Source organism: Scomber scombrus, chromosome 4 (assembly GCF_963691925.1).
Source record: "Scomber scombrus chromosome 4, fScoSco1.1, whole genome shotgun sequence".
In the NCBI taxonomy this organism is placed as follows: Eukaryota; Metazoa; Chordata; class Actinopteri; order Scombriformes; family Scombridae; genus Scomber; species Scomber scombrus.
The window spans coordinates 19,184,766-19,206,054 of record NC_084973.1 but is presented as its reverse complement, the minus strand read 5'-3'; the positions used below and the strand labels follow the sequence as shown (position 1 = coordinate 19,206,054).

The window sequence follows — 21,289 nt, the reverse complement described above, 5'->3', positions numbered from 1 at the left end:
TGCTGTACATTATGCCACTTACTTTATAAACCTTTTGTGAACTTATATTTCAAATTATTCATCATTTGTCAATTAAAATATAGTTACATTTTATAATTTAATTGAATTTAATTTCTGGGTGCCTGTGGAGATCTCTTCTTTACAAAATGATTGCTGACATAAAAAGTAAACCCACATTGCAGGTGACTTTTAAAGCTAGTGAAGGTCAGCCCACTTAGCCTTGCAGCGGTAGACCATTCAGGCTCAGTTAATTTTGTGAGAGATATTTCTGGCAAGCCAAATCAGAAATAAATTGCCCGTGACTAAAACAAAGCTCCTCTCACATGAACAGGAAGAACTCGATGCAACACACAAACATACACTTACACGCACTGTATATACCCAGCACAAACCATACACACCAATATATTCACACAAAAAGGAGGACCCACTCTTGAAAAATTAGATTCTTTCTCTCTCAGTTTTTTCCCCTCTAATGATGCCATGACTAAAATGTTAATTACAGCTAAAAAGAGAAACGATTGCGAATATCAAACAGCAATTAGCATGTATCATCATCATCATTACCACCATTAGCTGCAGCACAAGATGGAGGATTATTTACCAAACAGTAGAATGCTCATCAGTTGCTTATTCAGGACCTGCAATGTTTTACAGGCAATGTTTAAAAGAAAACCATTCCTCCCAAAATTTGCATAATTAATGTAGCTTACAAAATTAACTATTGCAAGTTCCAGAGCATGATAAGAGGAATACACTGTGCTCACTGGAACAGTTATTTATTTATAATACTGCAAACCACTGACATACACACACAGTCTCTTTTTATTCATACTACACTTAATATATGCATGGCTACTCAAGGAACCACTCAAAAAGAAAACAGGCATAATACACATACTCATCTCTTTTTCTCCTTTTTCCCTTGCCCTTTCCTTTCCCTGTCACAGTTCTATTCCTGCACTGATGCAATTTACTGTAAATCCTTCCCTAGGTGTAAATTGTCTAATCTCCACACCTGAGCATGGCCCGATGAATTGTGGAAAATCTTGGGGTAGATAACCACGATGAGGTCATTATCCTCAACACAATCCATGTGGAGCAGAACATCTCCTCCCTTTTGTTCTCATTTGACTATTGTGCTCAAACACAAAAGCTCAATCCACACTTATGACACCCAGAGGACAGCTATTATTACATTTTTTGACATTATATTGCTTTAGCAATCACATTTTTTCTTTCAATTCCTCCCCAGCCATTATCCATCTATCTTTTATCTTTGTGAGGGACCCTGCAAGTGTAGCGTGATATATTAAAAGTCCAAATCCCTAAAATGTTATTCAACAACTCTAAATATGCATCTTATGAATGCCAGTTGAGGTATGAATCATAAACTATAAAAAGGAACAAACAATTCAGGAATCCGAGTAATAAAGCACTTGACTAACTTCATTAAAAGGCTGCAACAGAGAAAACAACATTTCTGCATCATCAGGTTGACTCACAGCGATGTATTTGTAGTTAAAGTTCACTTTTGGACATATAGTGAATCATGTGACAATATAATATAATGATAATATACAGAATTATACTCATATGCCACTAATTGGTTTGGCTAATACATTTTGGAAAGAACATTATTGTTGGGTGGATGTTCCTTGCCAACATTTTTTCCGGTGTACCAACAGCAGTGTTTCTGTAATGCATTATGAAATGCATACAGTCGGGGTGAATGGTGGGCATACAAGGTGCAGAACACCAAAGATGTGGATTCACATTATATGGCCTGGGTGTGGTTAGGTTTAGCCTGCCAGAACTTCAATTAATGGTTTTGGTTAAATGTATAAAATATTTATTGATTGGGGAAGAATTTATTTCAGCATGAATATGTTGAGACAAATAAGTGATACATTAATGTAATTTTTAGGTTTATCATGTGACACCAAAATGTTCTTGTTCACTGTCTACATGTAATGTTGCAATTCACAATTGCATATTTGTTTTTAAATCAAATACCCATTTTGAACATATCACATGCACATTATCTACATGATGATTTTTTTTACTTACCTTGTTGTACAAAGGAGCCATACACAAACCACATGGAATTGTACAGTGTTGTCGAGGACACTGATCCCATGGGTAGCCTGGGTGGGTTGAGCCAGTTGAGCAGGTACACCAGGATGCCAACCAGGAGCACGGTGCCAGCAATGCACGCCCACAGTGACAGGTCGAAGGGCGCCAGACAGGCAAACATGTCCACAGTGCGTTCAGCTTTGCGCAGCAGAACACCCACAGAATAATCCATGTAGCGTGTGGTGAAGTCCACAACGCTCTCCCGCTCAGGTGTGATGGTCAGGGCAGAAAGTCCCACATCGGCTCGCTGGAAGAGGCGGAGGGGAAGAGAGGAGTTTGAAGTATCAACACTGTGAAAATGTGTAGGTGTGGAACATGGTGGAAAAATGTGGACTTATGAACCCAGAGATAGGTAATTGGTTTAGGTTCTGCCTCTCTTTCTTCCTACCATCTAAAATGTATCATAAAAATACTAAATACAAAGACACTTAAATATTATCTGGAAACATCTGTTGTGTCGGTAGATGAAAAAAATGTTCTGAGAATATTAACACTATGTTTGTTTTTTTCTAAAGTAAATCCAAAAATATAAGCAGTGAGATCATTTTTTATCAACCTCTAGGTTGTAATTGTTTATTCATGATCTTCCCAGTTCCAGTCACTTAAATTTGTGTATTGATGGAAAATGCTGTGAAAGCTTTACCAATGACCATAACAAGCTGGTTTTTAACACCATGTGGTGTGAATCAAGGGATTATGCTTTCACCTATATAGTTTACACTTTCAATAAATGATTTGGCAATGGAAATGAAGTAGTAGATATTGGGTCAGACTTTTTGATTTTAAAATTGGTACTATTATATATTCAGACAATATTATTTCTTCTTGCAAAGGCTGACAGTGATATTCAGGCTATGTGATATATTTTGTGTTGATGGAGTAACAAATGGAGACTGAAGATAAACAAAGATAAAACTATGGTCATGCATTTCAGTAAGAAATGGATACCTAAAAGTACATTTCACCTTCAATTTGGGTCAATACTTGTGACGTGTATGACTTTTCTTATTCATACATGCTTTTTCTCTTTTGTAAACCTTGTCAGGGATATAATGATAAAGTTCATATCATTTTATTGTCATAAGATATTATTTCCATCGTTGTAGCTGGTTAAAGATATTTGAATAAAAAGGTATTTATCACTTCCTTCAAAATGAAATAACCTGAAAAAAATCCAACTGTCAAACTAACATCATACTTTACTCTGGAGGAAAAAATTGTTTAATAATCTGTAAACTGATACAAAGTCTTGTATGTGTTAAATGCAAGTAAATCTACATGAACATATAAATACAGCTGTTAAAATCTGATTTGTGTCAGCACGCCTCCACAAGCATTTAATACCTTTATCATCACTTTGAATTCTTGGAGTTTAAGAGACCACAAATGCTGTAATTATGTACATGTGAAGACTTTAACTTAGGAAAAAAAGGTGTCAGTGAGCATGGCTGCCAAGAAAAATAGGTTGAATTTCACTTAAATGTAGAAACAGTGATAGTTAATTAAAATGTTTTCAGTCCCCAGTGCTTGGCTAGCAGCTGTAGACATCTGCTTGTACCATAACAAGGATTTAAGATGCTCTAGTGTGCGTGTGCGTTTGGAATCTATACAAGTGCGAAAGAGGGCACATAATATGAACTTGTTCGATAATGAGATTTTCTTTGTTGCAAGAAACAAGTGACTGGAACAAGTTAGGTGATTTTCTAGGCGACCACTAAGCCCTAGAGCCACTGTACACATACACACACTGATTACACACTCACAAACACACACTTGCATGCTTACGTGCCACACACCACATCTGCACACACACACACAGACACACAAAAACAAAAATGATAATCCACTGTAGGCAAAAAAAAATCTGCTAATTTCACAGTCGGGTGAGGAAACAAAATGCTTAAATGTGCAAAAATTGTCACTTACACTGCATAAGAAGAATATTAGGAGACACCCTGCATGATGCATGTTGGTTGAGACAACACAACGATATGCATGCAAGTGTGTGTGTGCATGCATCTGTATGTGTGTGAGTAGAGATGAACTGCCCTGCTGACTGCTGTGGTCAGTCAACATGGAAACTTCCAGAGAGCACTCTGGGTCATAATTATGTGGTATAATTGGGTTTTTGGAGAGATAAACCTTGTTGCTGACTGATGGGGAAAACAGAATTATTTGCATGTTCAATTTATTTACAGCCTATGCTTGTCTGTGTCCACATAAATATGCATTGTGCTCAAAGCATTTCTCTATCATTTTGTGAGCTGTTGCATTGGGGGGAATACAAATGCTGAACACACACACACACACTCACACACACACACACACGCACACACACAAGTACAAGTATTCAAGGTCAAGGGAAGGAGAGTCCAGTCTTGGGGCTGACACACAGTTCAAGCCTGACACACAGCCAAAAGAAAATAATGAAGTGAATGCATTAAACACTTCTGAGAAAACACTGCTGATGATAAAAAAGAAGGGAAAAAAAGCATCCTTGATCTTTGGAGAATGAACAAAATGTGCAGAAGCTTAGTAAAAGTCCAGGAGGACATCAAAGGGTGCTGCACACACACGTATAGATAGAAACTTGCACTTACACAAACTCACTCACACACATAAACAGTGGGATATGCTAATTAAAAACCATCTTAGTCTTTACAATATAAAACTGTATGAGAACTGAACTGGCTGAACTGCTGTAAATGAGAATCAACCTCTGCTGGTCTTCTTTTTGTTCCATCTATTTAATGAATGTACCCTATACTGTTTAATTAAAGGGATATTTTGGATCAACAAAATGTAGCACTGACCTCTATCAATTGAAAGTTACAACTCTGACTGCATGACTGACCGCACTTAATATTAGCGTTCCCAAAATTTGATACTAAATACAATTTTGAAATGGGTTTAAAATAAATCTTATGTGTTCACAAGAGAAAAATTATCACATTAGATATACTTAATGACTGGATTGATTTTTCAATGAGGTGTTAATGGACACTATCCATTAGTCTCAAAGGCAACAAAATGGAAGTTGGTTTCAGGGTACATGATATTTTGTCCTCCGCTATCCTGGCATAGTTAGTATATACAATTACGAAGAATACTTTACATGCTGAGGTGATTTTAGAAGCTATCTTGAATTATTACAATGCTTAAACATCTCACAGTAAATGGTGACAATGTTATATTTAATATATTTTCTCTCCTTAGTTCTGGTGTTAAAAGAAATTTTGTTATTACTTTGAGCACATTTTATTTTAGCCTTTTTTAGGAGTCTATAAATCATTTGGGAAATAAAACAATGATGTGATTGCAAGGGACTAAGGGGAGCTCAAGGCCTACTGCTGGTGGGCCTCCATATGACAACACTCAACGTGAATGTTTTAGTGAACCAAGGCCCCAGAAAAGAAAAGGTATAAGAAACAATGATAAATTCAGTAAATGTAGATGCTTTGCTTCCATGGGTTTGCTTGGTTTTGTTTCTCTAGCAAATACAATATGCTGTGATCTTTCACTCTTTCTGTCTTCCTCTGTTTCTTTCTGCCATCAGCAGTCAAATATGGATACTTGACTTATATAACCAAACACATTCAGTTCTTTAAAAACAAAACAAAACATTTTTAAATCTTAAGTATCGCTTGATAATAGCTACTGAAAAAAGTTGCAAATCGGTGCATTTCATGCTATTGGACTACATAGGTGGGGCAAACTTTAACTTGTTGGCACCTGTTACAGTAGTTATCATACAACTGTAAAATCCACATTCACAACTTCACATTCTCTTGAGAAATACCATCTCTACTTTTCCACTTTTCACAGACGGGTCTGCCAGTACTTGCATCAAATACTTGATTATACTTGAAGCTAGTCAAATTAATCAAAAGATGCTGTGTTTTTGCCACTATGCAATATCACATCTACTCATCTTTGAGGTCAGTCCCTCTTTGGTCCACTTCAGAATACATTCTGCTACAGTTAAGAAATGAAAGTGTAAATCTCTACCCAATTGAAATAAGTTGAACTTAGGCCAGAGCTAGCCCAATTTAAATATTTATTTCTCTCACTTCTCGCAACTGTGTACAGACTTAAGAGGCTAAAGTCCTACTTAGCGTAAGTGATGTCGATGGCATGTGACGACTTACATGCATGTTTCTCCTCCTTGTTTATTGGTTTAGTGTGTTGGCCTAAATAAAGTTGTTTTTTTGTATTTTTTGGTATAGCATGGGCATGTTTTTGTGCATGTAAATTATTTTCTCCTTACCTTGAAGACTAATTCACCCATCAATCCATTCCACTGACCGTCAGGCTGCAGGCTGCCATATTTGTGGTCTGGAGCGACGTAGATCTCGTACTTGAAGCCCAAGTAGTTGGACAGAGCATCCAGGACATCAATGGAAAAGCCCTGGTACTTCTTCGGTTTTCCTAGAACATTCTCAGACACCATTACAAATGGCTCCTCCTAGAAGGCAAAAATCAATTAGAGTGTCAGTAAGTCAGTCAATCAGCCAATCAATACACCAGTCATTCAAGCATTAAATCATCCAATTACTCAAGTGGCCATTATACCACCACAAACCATCATCTTAAAGGTTGAAAGCCTACAGTACACATACAAAACAGTCATTTTCAACACATTGTTATTCACACTGCTCATATAATTGTAAGTTATGTGGTGTAGGGCCATCATTTAAACACCTTAAAAGTAAAAGTAGATGACACAATTAGTGGTGTGAAGGTGTGCTGTCAAAAAACCCCATCTTGGACAGATGTATGAATCCCCTGCAAAGCTTCTTCATTGTTTTACATGGGTTTGCAGTGCTTGCTAATCATTCTCCAATTCATTAGCACATCCCTGCCTTTAAAAGCTACCTTACCACCCTTACCTCCCACTATGCATTGCTGTTCTCTGCAGTGGGGAGCAATTTGATATGTCACTCCTCTGACATGTGAATGTCACAGCTTGCATCCCTGTGGGTGAAATGTGCCACAGTACATGTACTCATTAAAACATTGCTCTACAGTACCTGTAATGGACAGCAACTCCATAGACTACCCGACATGAGCAGTTACTTCACACATCAATAATGTGAAAACTGCATAAAACTAAATGCCATAGGAGACACTTTCTTTTTAACCAGTATGATAGAAACCGGAAATATTTCTGCCTTCTTGTTGAAGACAAACCGCATGCTGATAAATATACCACAACAGATGCAACAACAAGCTGTACTTAAAATCTGCCCACCTGTTTATATTCATAGCTAAGCACTTTTTTTGACTGTGCATTTGGGATTCTGGGAGAACAAAAACAAGATGTACCCCTTCAATTTTCCCAATTTTGTTTTGGCAGAGCGATTGAAGTTCCCTACTCAGCTTTCTTCTTATTCATCGAGGGAACCATGTTCAGTCATTTAAAAAAAACAAATACTGTATAATCTATTCATCATTTTCGAGTGCATTAAAATGTTTGAAATCAATAATCACACCATGCAATTCAGCAGATTTATTTTTTATTGGTTCATATTTAAATACACTTGGGACTGCTGAACCTCTTGTTTATCAATATCTCCATGGCATCTAAAGGGCAGCTTCCTGTTGTGGTTAAATGACATCCAGCAATTCTGGCATTTCAAACGATTAAGTGAACAAAGCACAAGGAAAAGCAAGGTACTTTTAATCAAAGAGAGCAGCAAGCTAGTGGTGAATTTATCTTAGAAAAGAAATACAAAATGTATATGTTTATATACTATACTTGAATTGAGCGTTTCATTGAGGATTTTTTTCTCTTTGGCTCGTTTCTAACACACACACCCTTTCTCCCTCACTCTTCTTTAATAAATCCCTATTGATTAGAGAAATGTTTTAGGCCAATATGTCTTGCAGATTTATGAGGGCCTGTGTGTGTTATTGACTGGATACTGGTTGCACATTAAGCACACACATATACACACATGCAGGCTATGCTACGCATTAACTTGGCGCTTTCTAATCCTTGCTAGCTACTGCCGTTCAATAAGCTATTAGGCGGTGAATGGACATGCATGCCAAGTCCCTCTCTAACCACAAGCACCCATCAATCAAGGCCGGAACACCCACTATCACATACAGCCATACATGCATACCCTCCATTCTGAATGCCCCCAAATGCCACTGATTTCATCCCTATGCAGATACGTTATAAACAAACATGGTGCTGAAAACGTTGACACATACAGTAGTTCAGGGGAACAATAACCCAGGCCCTTATACTTCCAAATACATTTCCAAGGTGAACGTTCACATTGGAAGCTCATTTCTGAGGTAAATCATGCATTACATTGACATTTTTAGAAGTTAATTGGTGCTGGTGAACACATAGAAACTGCTTTTGCCAGCACACACATACAGGTGCGAGAATATGTTAGATAAAATATTCTTTTAGTTCAAAGTTGTGTGGGTGTATTCAGGACTTTTTTCTTTGCACTTTCATAATTGAATGGTATGGCAACAGGAGTGTTGAAGAATCTAATACATTAGATACCTGTCAATCAAACTAGATGGTTGGCATATTCTTAGCAAGCAATGAAAGGGGACAATGATTGAAAACAAATCAGCAATAGAGGCTGGTTTGATAGTCTTGAAAAGAATGATGAATTTTATTGAGTAAAAAAATAAGTTTGGTTTAACTTAACAGTATATTGATTCAAATTCTAATGTAACAAATGATGGTGTTGAAAATTGAATTGAAAAAATAAAAAATAAAAACATGTTGAATTTATCCATCTTTAGTTTTCTTCTCTCTCTCTCTCTCTCTCTCTCTCTCTCTCTCTCTCTCTCTCTCTCTCTCTCTCTCTCTCTCTCTCTCTCCATGTTTTCCCAAATAATAATTGTAGTTCAATGTAACCTAATTGCTCTTCAAGTAGGCTCTGTTAACACAATGAACAAACAAACACACACACACACACACACACACACACACACACACACACACACACACACACACACACACACACACACACACACACACACACACACACACACACACACACACACACACACACACACAAGAATGCATGCACACTCATACTGTAAACATGGATGTACTGCAGATGCATACACACATGCCCACCCACACAAGCTTCCAAGCTGACCATGTAATACACAACAAAAAGCTGCAGAAAATCAATACAAGGCAAAACACTGTGCATGTGCAACTCTGTGTAGGTGTGTGTATGTGGGGGTGGGAGTGTTTGAAAGTGCTGAAAGCATGTTTGGTATTTTATCTGATTATGGTGTACTCTAGGTAAAGGACTAAGGGAGCAGAATATATAAAAGCAGCTCATGTCTCTCTGGTATCAACCCACAATTTTAGCTTCACTCATTATTCTGCAGCAAGGGCACAGGTTGTTTGAGACAGTTGTCATTTCGAGTTGGCTGTACAATGCATGACAGTTTCCTCCTTCACTTACAGTAGACATCAACATGAACTGTTCCTGGATGACCTGTGCATGTACTGTACTGTTACTGGTCTTATATTCTTTTTTAAAGCCTGTAAAACATGCTGGCTGTTGGATAAAATTGCTCTGAAACTATCAAGGAAAAATCTGTTTTTCAAGCAATCTGAATTAAAATAAAAAGTCCATGTATTTGCAGCAACATGCTCAATCTATAACATCTGGTTTATAGAGTTTTGACTTTTGAGAGGCAACGAGTCATGAAAGCATCTAAACGCTTTTACTGGTTGGTCTGACTTCAAGCTGCTGGGCTCAATCAATACTGAGTCGATGGTTTCCAGACTAAAATCTTGTAACGAAAAATTACCTTGAGAGATGCTGGCTTTGTGACGCTAATCTGTATCTCTCCTCTTCCTTTTCTTTCTGTCGTTATTCTGCCATCTCTTCCTTTCCCCTGCCACTCACCAGCTGTGATATACACCATTTGGCATCTTTCCACACCACAACGTCTCCCTCTTTCCATCAACATATGTCTAGGTCTCCTTGTCTCTTTCCATCCATTCATCCATCGAGGCTACAATACTTCCATCTTGTCATCCTTGCAATATTATCTCACATCCCTCTACATCCACCAATGCTACTCTTCCATCTCCTCTTTGTCTTTTTTCCAATATGGCCTCCATCTCTCATTCCCATCATCCCTCCTCCTCCTACCTTTCCTCTACACTAATTCCTTTGGCACAAGTTCATCCCCTGTCTCCTCTTGACTGGATGTACTACATGTGGTCTCAGTGCTATTTGGGTGTTTTTGGAGACATGATTGGGACAAGAAACAGCAATTTTCCACAAAGACTATCTAATGGCATCTGAGGAGCCGTTTGAGGGAATGCTGGGACTGACAAAGTTGTGTGGTGATCTGGAGCACAGTGAGCATTTTCAAAACACTGTGGATTTGTCTGTGAAAATGGTGTAAAATGTATTTTGAAAAGCCCTGCCAGTCTCTGTAGAAGATAAGATTTCATATTGTTACAAAAATGAATTTCCCCTCAGTCTCAGTTTGATAAAGATGGGGGATACGCAGTATCACAAAACAACAGATAAGGATAAATCCTGAACTTTGTGACTTATGATTTATGTATACTTGCCCTACAGATTTTCTCTCCACCCTTTTTCCAACACTGCAACATTTCCAAAAGATACACCATTTTTTTCAGTTGGAACACACTAAACCTTATCATACGTTAAGTTATAAGTCTGTGCTGTCTCCTGTGCTTTCGTTGATATAATGGTACTTTTTCTTACACCCCCAATGGCTTGAAACAAAATGGCTCCAGCCAGGGACCGCTATTGTATTGCTCTTCCTTGTTTAATATCATATCTTGATTATTGCCATATAATAAAAGCATAAAATTGTATTTTTGTCAGGTCTGTACAGCTCAGCTTCAATTGTTATTGAGAGTAAAGCCATAGTTCAGTAATCATCAAGCAGTGCAGTGCAATATCGGAGACTGTTCTCCCAAGAAAAACGAGGGCAAATGCCCAAAAAAAAAAAACATGAGTTGACATTCAAGTGACAAAGCCCTCTTGCTGCCGTAGGAATTATAGCTCTTATCCGCCTAGAGCACATGAAACAGTGTGACGTTATTCTAGAGTGACAAAGTCCGCAGGACAGGAGGAGGTTGGGGTGGATTAACAAAACATTCTTTAACACGGGAAATTGCAGTTTGTTTCCTGTTTCCTACAGAGAGAGTCAACAGAGCTTTCTTTAAATCCTGACTACTGTCGTTCCCTAACCATATCCATGCTTATTGTAACCATGAAAACAATGGCTCTCTAATATTAAAAAAAGTGGCATGTTTAACCCAATCCACAAGGTTTCCCCTAATCTAAATTTGCTCAATATTTGTGATGCCTCACAGTACATTTTAAGCACATCCATTGTGTTGTTATACATGTATTGGTGCATTTATGATTGCAAATCAATGGGCTAGAAAGCACAGTTAGTGATATCCTGAGAATGTACTGGATGTACCAGTTTACAGACATTTGAAAGGTCTTAAGATAATTTTTCTTAGCTTCTCTGTATTCTTCATAAACTGACACAAAACAGTCTTCTCTCTCAGCTTCATCCAAAACAGCTTTTTACCAGGAGGGAAAACTTCAAGTGTCATGTTTTTTTCTTTCTACAGGGATTTCCAAAATCAGTGTGGTGCAATGTATTTTTAATTAGAAAAGAGTTTGCTAAGAACGATATTATGTGAAGTTTCGGTTAACTTTGATAGCTGTGGAACAAAGAACAAATCCTGACTTTTCAGGACAAAACTTTCCACAATTACAAAAAATAAGCCCTATAAATGATTATTATTGAAAGTCATTAGTATCTTAGTATCTTTCTGAATGTCTACAACAGCAGTTGAATGGAACCTTATCAATCACCCCCAGAAATCATTACCAACCATCACAGCCTTTTTAATTGTAGTACATGTGGTTACTGTGTAGATTACTGTGTAGCTTCATCCGAAGTAAAACTTGCAGGTTTCATTTAGGGAAAACACTGTGAATGTTTTTTCAAGATCTCCAAAAGTGTGAACTCAACTCTAAAAAGAGACGTTCTCTGCCTTTGGTTGCATATTTGGGCTGTAGGAGCTGTATTCACAGCTTGCTAATCATGAATGTTGAGTAAAATGTGCACTCAAAAAAGTCTTCTGAAGAAAATCAATTTCCTGCCTAGAACACACAATATTAATGTTTGTCTGTTTAAGGCTTCAATTCACAGCTGCAAAATATAACTTTTGGTCACATTCTTGACCAAAATGGTTACACTAATGAGCACTGTAGAGAGCCATAAACACATAATGAGTGATGTACCCACTCCTTGTTAACATCCATTTAATAATCAATACAGTGCCTGCTAATCAACAGCATTGATTTAGAGTTATTGGGCCTAATAGTGGTATGATCTCATCGCTAATTAACTAATCAATAACTATTCAGCAGTGTGGCTGATTATATAGAATGAACATATCCTTTCACAGGTCAATGTTTGTGTTTGGGTGTGTGTGTGTGTGTGCGTGTGCGTGTGTGTGTGTGTGTGTGTGTGTGTGTGTGTGTGTGTGTGTGTGTGTGTGCATGCGTAGGAAGCAGTGTGTGCATGATGTGAAGGCTTCTAAAGGGACCTTTTGAACAGATTGCTCTGTGTTGCCTTGGGCCTTTTTTACTCCGATATAACTATTTTCTGTCTGTAAGGTGCAATAGTCTTGTAAAGTACCATGCAGAGTGTCTCTTTCCCTGTAACACACAGAAGCAGGAACACACAGACACACAGACACACACACAGGCCCACATACACACACACACACACACACACACACACACACACACACACACACACACACACACACACATACACACACACACACACACACACACACACATACACACACACACACACACACACACACACACACATAGACACACACAATCAGGATGTGCCCTCTAGCCATTCTCACATAAAAAGAAAAGAGTACATCCGGGTGGCACCCAGGACATTTCACACTATTTCTATCTATTTCTGTCCTCACGCAGCATCAGTCATGTCAGGTAACAGACAGACAGACAGACAGACAGACAGACAGACAGACAGACAGACAGACAGACAGACAGACAGACAGACAGACAGACAGACAGACAGACAGACAGACAGACAGACAGACAGACAGACAGACAGACAGACAGACAGACAGACAGACAGACAGACAGACAGACAGACAGACAGACACACACAAAGCCAGAGGTACATAAATGTGCAGTCTATAGGACCCAGCCTACTGAACATGGGAATAAGGAGATATTCAAAAACCCAATCCATACAGTATTCATTCAAGTATGATGAAAATAGGACTGAAAAAGAAAAAAAAATTAAGATAGAAAAAAGGGATAGCCACAAAGATATCTAGCATTATCTCTTTCTCCTCTGCTTCTCACTTCAAAGACTGGATATGAAGAATTTACAGCAGTGAATCTTTAAAGCATTCATGGGATGTACTCAAATCGATGCTGCAGGCGAGACAGACAGCGCTGGAGTCTCACTATCATCAAGACTCTAGTGGTCTATCATCTGACTGTCAAATGTCAGCAACGAAGCTAATGAAATGATGAAAGCTCGGTCCAATTTTTAAGCTCACCTTTTCACCATTTTCTTTTTGTTTTGCCTTCTCTGACAGCTACCTACTGCTAAACACTTTGGCTCAAAAATGTTTGTCTTCTATTTCGGCTCCTTCACACAAGCTCTCAATGTGTCCCTCTATGCATGTCAGCAGAGATAGAGTTGAATGATGGGCACAAACTAGACAAAAGGACATATTTACAATAGAGCAAAAGGCTAAAGTCTGACATGCAGCACTAGTAAACAGGCCTTTTTTATGTATGTATAATTAGAAATCACAAGATAATAAATACAAACATAGACATTCACACTGGTCAGCCATACTCACCAAGACAGTGACGACTCGTAGCACCACTCCTCTCATGTTGTTTTCCAATTTCCTATCTGTCAGCGTGCCGTTCAACCCATGAACTGGGTCCCACGTTGCCAGCTGCAATGTGCGCGTGCACACACACACACACACACACACACACACACACACACACACACACACACACACACACACACACACACACACACACACACACACACACACACACACACACACACACACAAGTTAGATTAATAGACACTGTAGACATTAGGTTGGGTTTACCAAGTTATAAAAACTGTAAAAAGAAAGAAAAAAAAAGAAGAGAAGCAAATGCACTTCATGAACTTGCACAAGATTAGACACACACTTCACTTTTTCAGGTATTGTAACCGCAAAATAAATGCTGAAAAACACAGGGAACATGAAAGGAAAAGTTGGAATATCATAAAACAGCAAATTAACGATCTAAAAAGCACAAATATATACCCCACTGAATATTTTATCTTCCATAGTCCCATTTTCTATTATGACAACTTCCCAATGTACAGTGACATCTGATTGCTTATCAAAACATGAAATTATTGCATTTTTGTACCATTTTGTACCTGTCAAAATTGTGGTGGTTTTCTATCATTCAAATGTGCTTTGTCAATTTGACCCAGACTTCAATGTCTATCAAACTGCATCATAAACTTCCAGTCTTTTTCCCCGCACCACATTATTTAAGTCCCTAACCATATTTTCTTCATCTATGTGCAGCTTTCTGCTTTCAATAATATATTGTTTTTAGCTACAAAGATCAAACTTGGTTTCCCTGTAGAGATAGAGGCAGTTGGAAAAAAGAGAAGTGATTTAGCTATCCGAAGACAAACACAAACACACGTGCGCACACTGTGATACACACCAAGTTGCATGGTATGATTTATGCTTATAACAAAAAACACAAACACACCAGAGAAGCAGAGGGCATGCTGCAGAGGGAAATATGGGATAATCTATTTTCTAAAGCCTGAAGTTACTGTTGAATGTGAAATTCTTTGCTAATTCTGATCAATTCTCTTATGGGACCAATACTTACAGCAAAGCTTAGCTAAAGTGTTTTCTTTTCTACGCCCTGCCATCTCATTAACATTTCATATCATGCTTGAAGTATTGTTGACCAAATGAATACATAATTTAATTTACATCCCTGGTAGATTAACTTTCATTAAATAGGTCAAGAGCAGGTCTTTACCTTTAAATCATGTTCACTACCACAATATGATGACGTTGTTGTGGTTGACCAATAGGGGACTGAGATAGTGAAGAGGAAAAAATCTGTATATGCATGAGCATGCACAGACTGCTTGATTTACATCTCTCCCCTTTAAGTTTTGTTGAACCTATTAGGTGGGATATATTACATCTTTATCATCCTCATTAGTACAAAGAGTCCAGTGACCTCACATAATTCCCAGCACAGCTTCACCTACCTTAAACATGAGCAGAGGTCTCATTCACTAGCATCAATACACCTGTGAGGGTGTGCAGGGAGTTTAAATATAATGTACAATATGATTCTAATTACCATTACAGCATTGCTCTAAATTCAATGACATGGTGCTTGTCTGTCTGTATGCATGTAACTCAAACAGACAGCCAGGTAGATTGTAGTGTATGTTATCCTTGTTTCAGCCTGGAGGGGGGGATGTGGAGCTAAACTGTGAATATGATTCCTCTCCCACACACAAAACCTGTAGCCCCTATTTTTGTTCTTTCTCTATTTTTAACATGCAAAAAACAGAGGCATTTGTAATCTTCTGGTTCTCTGAGGATGAGCCAACTAACCTTTATTTTATAACACAGAATAACTACTGCTGTTTTCTCATCACTACAATCCCAGTGTCAATACAGCCCTTGATCATAGTGTGTGAATGTGTGTATGTACACCCGACTCTATACGCACCCACTGCCTGTTACCCATCCTTGTTATCACAGATATGTGTGAATGTATGGGTGTGCCTACAGTAGATGAACAAACATGGGAAAGGGGGTGGAGGTGAAGCGGAAAAAATAGAAAGGACTCACAAACAAGAGACAGACAGGACACACATGAGAAGGCAAAAGATAACATGAAAAAGGTAGAGACACCAAGGGCAAGAGAAACAGAGACAGGGAGAGATGAGGAGCAGACAGCAGACAAACAAGATACCGATACGCGGTGAGAGGAGATGATGAGAGACATTGTTAAAGGTGAATTTACAGCACAGCAGCTGTTCTAAGTGCTTGTAAAAATGTGAGCGTGTATAATCAATAAAACATTAGCGGTGCAGCCAAACACCACCAAGAGAGGCTTCCACTTTACATTCTTACCATTCACAATGCCAGCAGGAGACACAAAGTCATATGCACTCATACCATATAAACACTTGATGCAGGCACATGCATGTATCAAATAAGCCAGGGGAAGAAAAACATAAAAGAGTATGTACACATGAGAAAACAGTGCATGGTTCAAAAGGAATAAGAGTATGTTCTAGACTGGCTAAAAATAAACTACATTTAAAAAAGGAAACATATACATACAAACAAAGACAACAAATTATGTTTTGTAATTCACTTTTTCAACAACTATTTTCAGTAGCATCACCTGTTTTCACATGGAAATGACAAGTTAAATTACATTACATAACTGTGGCAGATGTGGATGTGTTTCACAATTACAGTATCACATAAGCTCTCCAGTAAGCATTTACATGTAAGAGTAAATGCAGAAAAGCAACAACTATGACAAACATATACATTGTGAGCACAAAATACACAAGCCACATGTGCAAACATGGATACAAGACACACTCATATGCCTGTGTTGTCTCTGGTCTGTCCTTCGGTAACACGCAAGGGACAAAAGTGATGGAAACTATGGTTGGCACAGTAAAAGACTGTAGAAAGCGCTTTTCCGCAGCACCAATAGAGTTCAATAAAACAAACTAAAAGTAAATAAATAAATTAATGAATAAACAAACGTCAATCTAATGCAACCTATTGTAAGTTGTATTACAGCAACGTTTAGTTTGGAGACAGAGAAACAGTATACTCCATCACCAGAGTTTTTGAGTGGGAACAGGGGAATTATTTCGATTGAAAAGTGAAAAGACGGAAGGATAAATAAAACATGACGAATGCAAATTGAAATGGTATTGCAGTGCGTGTTCCCCTATCTGCCTACTGAGTTGTTTACTTCCTGAAATCTTGACCCTGTCTTTTGATAGTGTGGCTTATTTGTGGCAAAGCCCTGAGGAAAAAGTAATGAATAGCCATATGTAAGTAAGTGAACTAGGCATGCACACCTGCCACAGCACGCTGTATTCTAAGCCGGTGTTGAGCAGTCCAGCTGTAAGGCACTTAGCCTGACTCTTATATTTTAAGCACATGTTTCATATAATGACAGTTACAAAATCAAATTGCTGCAGTTTTCTTTTTAATATATTCTGCAGTGCCTCTTTAAGACACAAATTGTCAGTTTACCCTCAAGCAAGGCACTTACTTTTGACTCCTTTGCACTGCATAAATAAAACAAGAGCTCTAAAGGAATACCTGAAAACTACACTGCTCAAAAAAATAAAGGGAACACTAAAATAACACATCCTAGATCTGAATGAATGACATTCTTATTAAATACTTTGTTCTTTACATAGTTGAATGTGCTGACAACAAAATCACACAAAAATGATCAATGGAAATCAAATTCATTAACCCATGGAGGTCTGGATTTGGAGTCACACTCAAAATTAAAGTGGAAAAACACGCTACAGGCTGATCCAACTTTGATGTAATGTCCTTAAAACAAGTCAAAATGAGGCTCAGTAGTGTGTATGGCCTCTACGTGCCCGTATGACCTCCCTACAACGCCTGGGCATGCTCCTGATGAGGTGGCGGATGGTCTCCTGAGGGATCTCCTCCCAGACCTGGACTAAAGCATCCGCCAACTCCTGGACAGTCTGTGGTGCAACGTGGCGTTGGTGGATGGAGCGAGACATGATGTCCCAGATGTGCTCAATTGTATTCTGGGTAACGGGCGGGCCAGTCCATAGCATCAATGCCTTCGTCTTGCAGGAACTGCTGACACACTCCAGCCACATGAGGTCTAGCATTGTCTTGCATTAAAAGGAACCCAGGGCCAACCGCACCAGCATATGGTCTCACAAGGGGTCTGAGGATCTCATCTTGGTACCTAATGGCAGTCAGGCTACCTCTGGCGAGCACATGGAGGGCTGTGCTGCCCCCCAAAGAAATGCCACCCCACACCATTACTGACCCACCACCAAACCGGTCATGCCGGAGGATGTTGCAGGCAGCAGAACGTTCTCCACGGCGTCTCCAGACTCTGTCACGTCTCTCACACGTGCTCAGTGTGAACCTGTTTTCATCTGTGAAGAGCACAGGGCGCCAGTGGCGAATTTGTCAATCTTGGTGTTCTCTGGCAAATGCTAAACGTCCTGCACAGTGTTGGGCTGTAAGCACAACCCCCACCTGTGGACGTCGGGCCCTCATACCACCCTGATGGAATCTGTTTCTGACCATTTGAGCAGACACATGCACATTTGTGGCCTGCTGGAGGTCATTTTGCAGGGCTCTGGCAGTGCTCCTCCTGTTCCTCCTTGCACAAAGGCGGAGTTAGCTGTCCTGCTGCTGGGTTATTGCCCTCCTACGGCCTCCTCCACGTCTCCTGATGTACTGGCCTGTCTCCTGGTAGCGCCTCCATGCTCTGGACACTACGCTGACAGACACAGCAAACCTTCTTGCCACAGCTCGTATTGATGTGCCATCCTGGATGAGCTGCACTACCTGAGCCACTTGTGTGGGTTGTAGACTCCGTCTCATGCTACCACTAGAGTGAACGCACCGCCAGCATTCGAAAGTGACCAAAACATCAGCCAGAAAGCATAGGAACTGAGAAGTGGTCTGTGGAACCACTCCTTTATTGGGGGTGTCTTGCTAATTGCCTATAATTTCCACCTGTTGTCTATTCCATTTGCACAACAGCATGTGGAATTGATTGTCAATCAGTGTTGCTTCCTGAGTGGACAGTTTGATTTCACAGAAGTGTGATTGATTTGGAGTTACATTGTGTTGTTTAAGTGTTACTTTTTTTAGCAGTGTATATTGGTCTCTATGAAACCAGCTATCAGTCAGTAAGAAAACATCTGTTTTAATTTTAGATGAAGTGATAAATCCCTACCATCAGTCAATGAGAAAACATCTGTTTTAGTTTTAGATGAGGTGATAAATCCCTTAGCAACATTGAGCGAAGTTAAGACCGCAGTTTGCAGATCTGAAAACCGAATATGAAAGAAAATTCAGCAATGAAACTCCAAGAATGGCTTATAATGAAGGTAGTTTGTGCTGTGTTTCCCAGTGTTATGTGTCAAGAAGATGAGGAAAAACACATCAATCAGCATCACTGAGCACTTCTGTAATCACAGGGGCCATCAATCAGGGCCAGGTTAGCTTTTTATTTGTCGTTAAGTAAACGCATGTGACTTCACTCAGTGATTCACACACAGCCATGCACACTAATACACACATATTCTGCAGTAGAGACAGGTCTAATTTTATTTCTTCACTCTCGCCATGGATTGGCATAATACCTTGTGAATTTTCAGTGGGATGGTTCAATGACTTAATGAGTCATTGCCAGGCACAGAGATAAAAGCCCAATTTCTGGAGCTGAAAATGATGGTGAATTTTGAAATGAATATGAGAAATATTACCCAAATTGCCCATTGTAAGCATGTACTATATTGAAGGGCATTGATGCTGTGTCACCAGCCATATTACCAGAAATATTATTCAGCATTATTACAGGCCTACATAATGCATGTTTGTAATCCATGCTTTACTTAGACACCTCATATATTCCCCTTAGAAAATAATATTTGTATCCATTATATTTCTATCCACTATATACTGCTATCAGTTGTGCATAGAAATGGCGACATTGCTGCAATTTCTTGGTCACCTATAGTAGTTACTAAAAGCCAAAGCTAACACATAATGTCCTTGAACATAAGGTATCTGAATTTTAATTTTACAGACCAAGTTACAAGCACGAGAGGATTTATTTTAATCATTACTATGGATGAAGAATGAAAGAAGAATGAGAGGAAACACAGCAAAAGAGAGAGAGATAGAGAGAGAGAGAGAGAGAGAGAGAGAGAGAGAGAGAGAGAGAGAGAGAGAGAGAAGAGATAGTAAGTCAGGATGAAATGAAATAACCTCTATGCAATATTACAACAAAATTGGCTGTGCTACATTATCTGAATATCAATATTTCCACTCTATATTTATATTGTTTTGACTACCATATAACAGGGAAGTGTGGAGGCAGCCTTGCAAGTGCGTGTGAACATGCACATGAGTCAGGAGCTAAAATGGCAGCCTGGCTAGCAGAGTGGCCCACTGCTTCTGCTTATCTCCATAGCTCCAGATAAGGGCTCATTTCCCCCCGACAGTATGAAATAAATGTGCATTTGTGTGTGTGTGTGAGTGTGTGTGCATGTTAAGTGGATGACCCACTGTGTCTAGACCGTTTCCATGTAGACAGAGGCTTCAAAACACTGCTATTAGATTCCCACTATGCCCTTATTCCAATGCATCTCCTTTTCCTTTCTTTATTTCCCTATGCCGTTCATTTACTGCTCTCTGATCAGTCTTTCTGGCTTTCTTTTCTTTCTTACTGTTAACCCAAGTGTGTTCTTTCTCTCTGTGTCTGTAATTCCTTCCGCTCTCTAATCTTACCACTGTTTTCTCTGCAACAGTATTCATTTATTCACCTTGATCAGATTCATCCACATTTTCTGGTGTGCATGCATCGAACGTGAATACTGTATGGATTGTATTGTACTGTATTTATACAGTAAAACTTCAATATCATCACAAATCACTTTTATGCTAATGTTATATTAAAGTTGATTAGCAAATTAAGCTAATGCTAAATTGACCAGTTCCAATAGCCACAACAATTGAATTATCTGCTGACAGCCTACATTTAGTTTAAAAATTCACAGTAATGCACTATACATAATTTAGATAATTGCCCCACATAGGTCACATCAAGTATACTCAACTAACAAAAAACAAAGAAAACAGGCACCAAATTTCTAACGGCAATGGGTTGTAAATCGTCTTCTGCTAAGCTAACCCAGCTAGTGTTACCTATACATGGAGCCTCTGGTACTAGCTTCTTTGCCTATG

At 38.9% G+C, this 21,289-nt stretch overlaps 1 protein-coding gene across 1 annotated transcript in view; it reads right to left on the bottom strand.

Moving 5' to 3' along the window:
* The window catches only part of grid2 (glutamate receptor, ionotropic, delta 2), a 535,908-nt gene that overhangs the window by 116,639 nt on the left and 397,980 nt on the right, over positions 1-21,289 (bottom strand). Inside the window, exons 9-11 of the mRNA XM_062417751.1 lie at positions 14,069-14,170; positions 6,404-6,601; positions 2,071-2,383 (exon numbers count right to left, since the gene is read on the bottom strand). Of these exons, the coding sequence (XP_062273735.1) occupies positions 2,071-2,383; positions 6,404-6,601; positions 14,069-14,170 (613 nt within the window). The remainder of the gene's footprint in view (positions 1-2,070; positions 2,384-6,403; positions 6,602-14,068; positions 14,171-21,289) is intronic.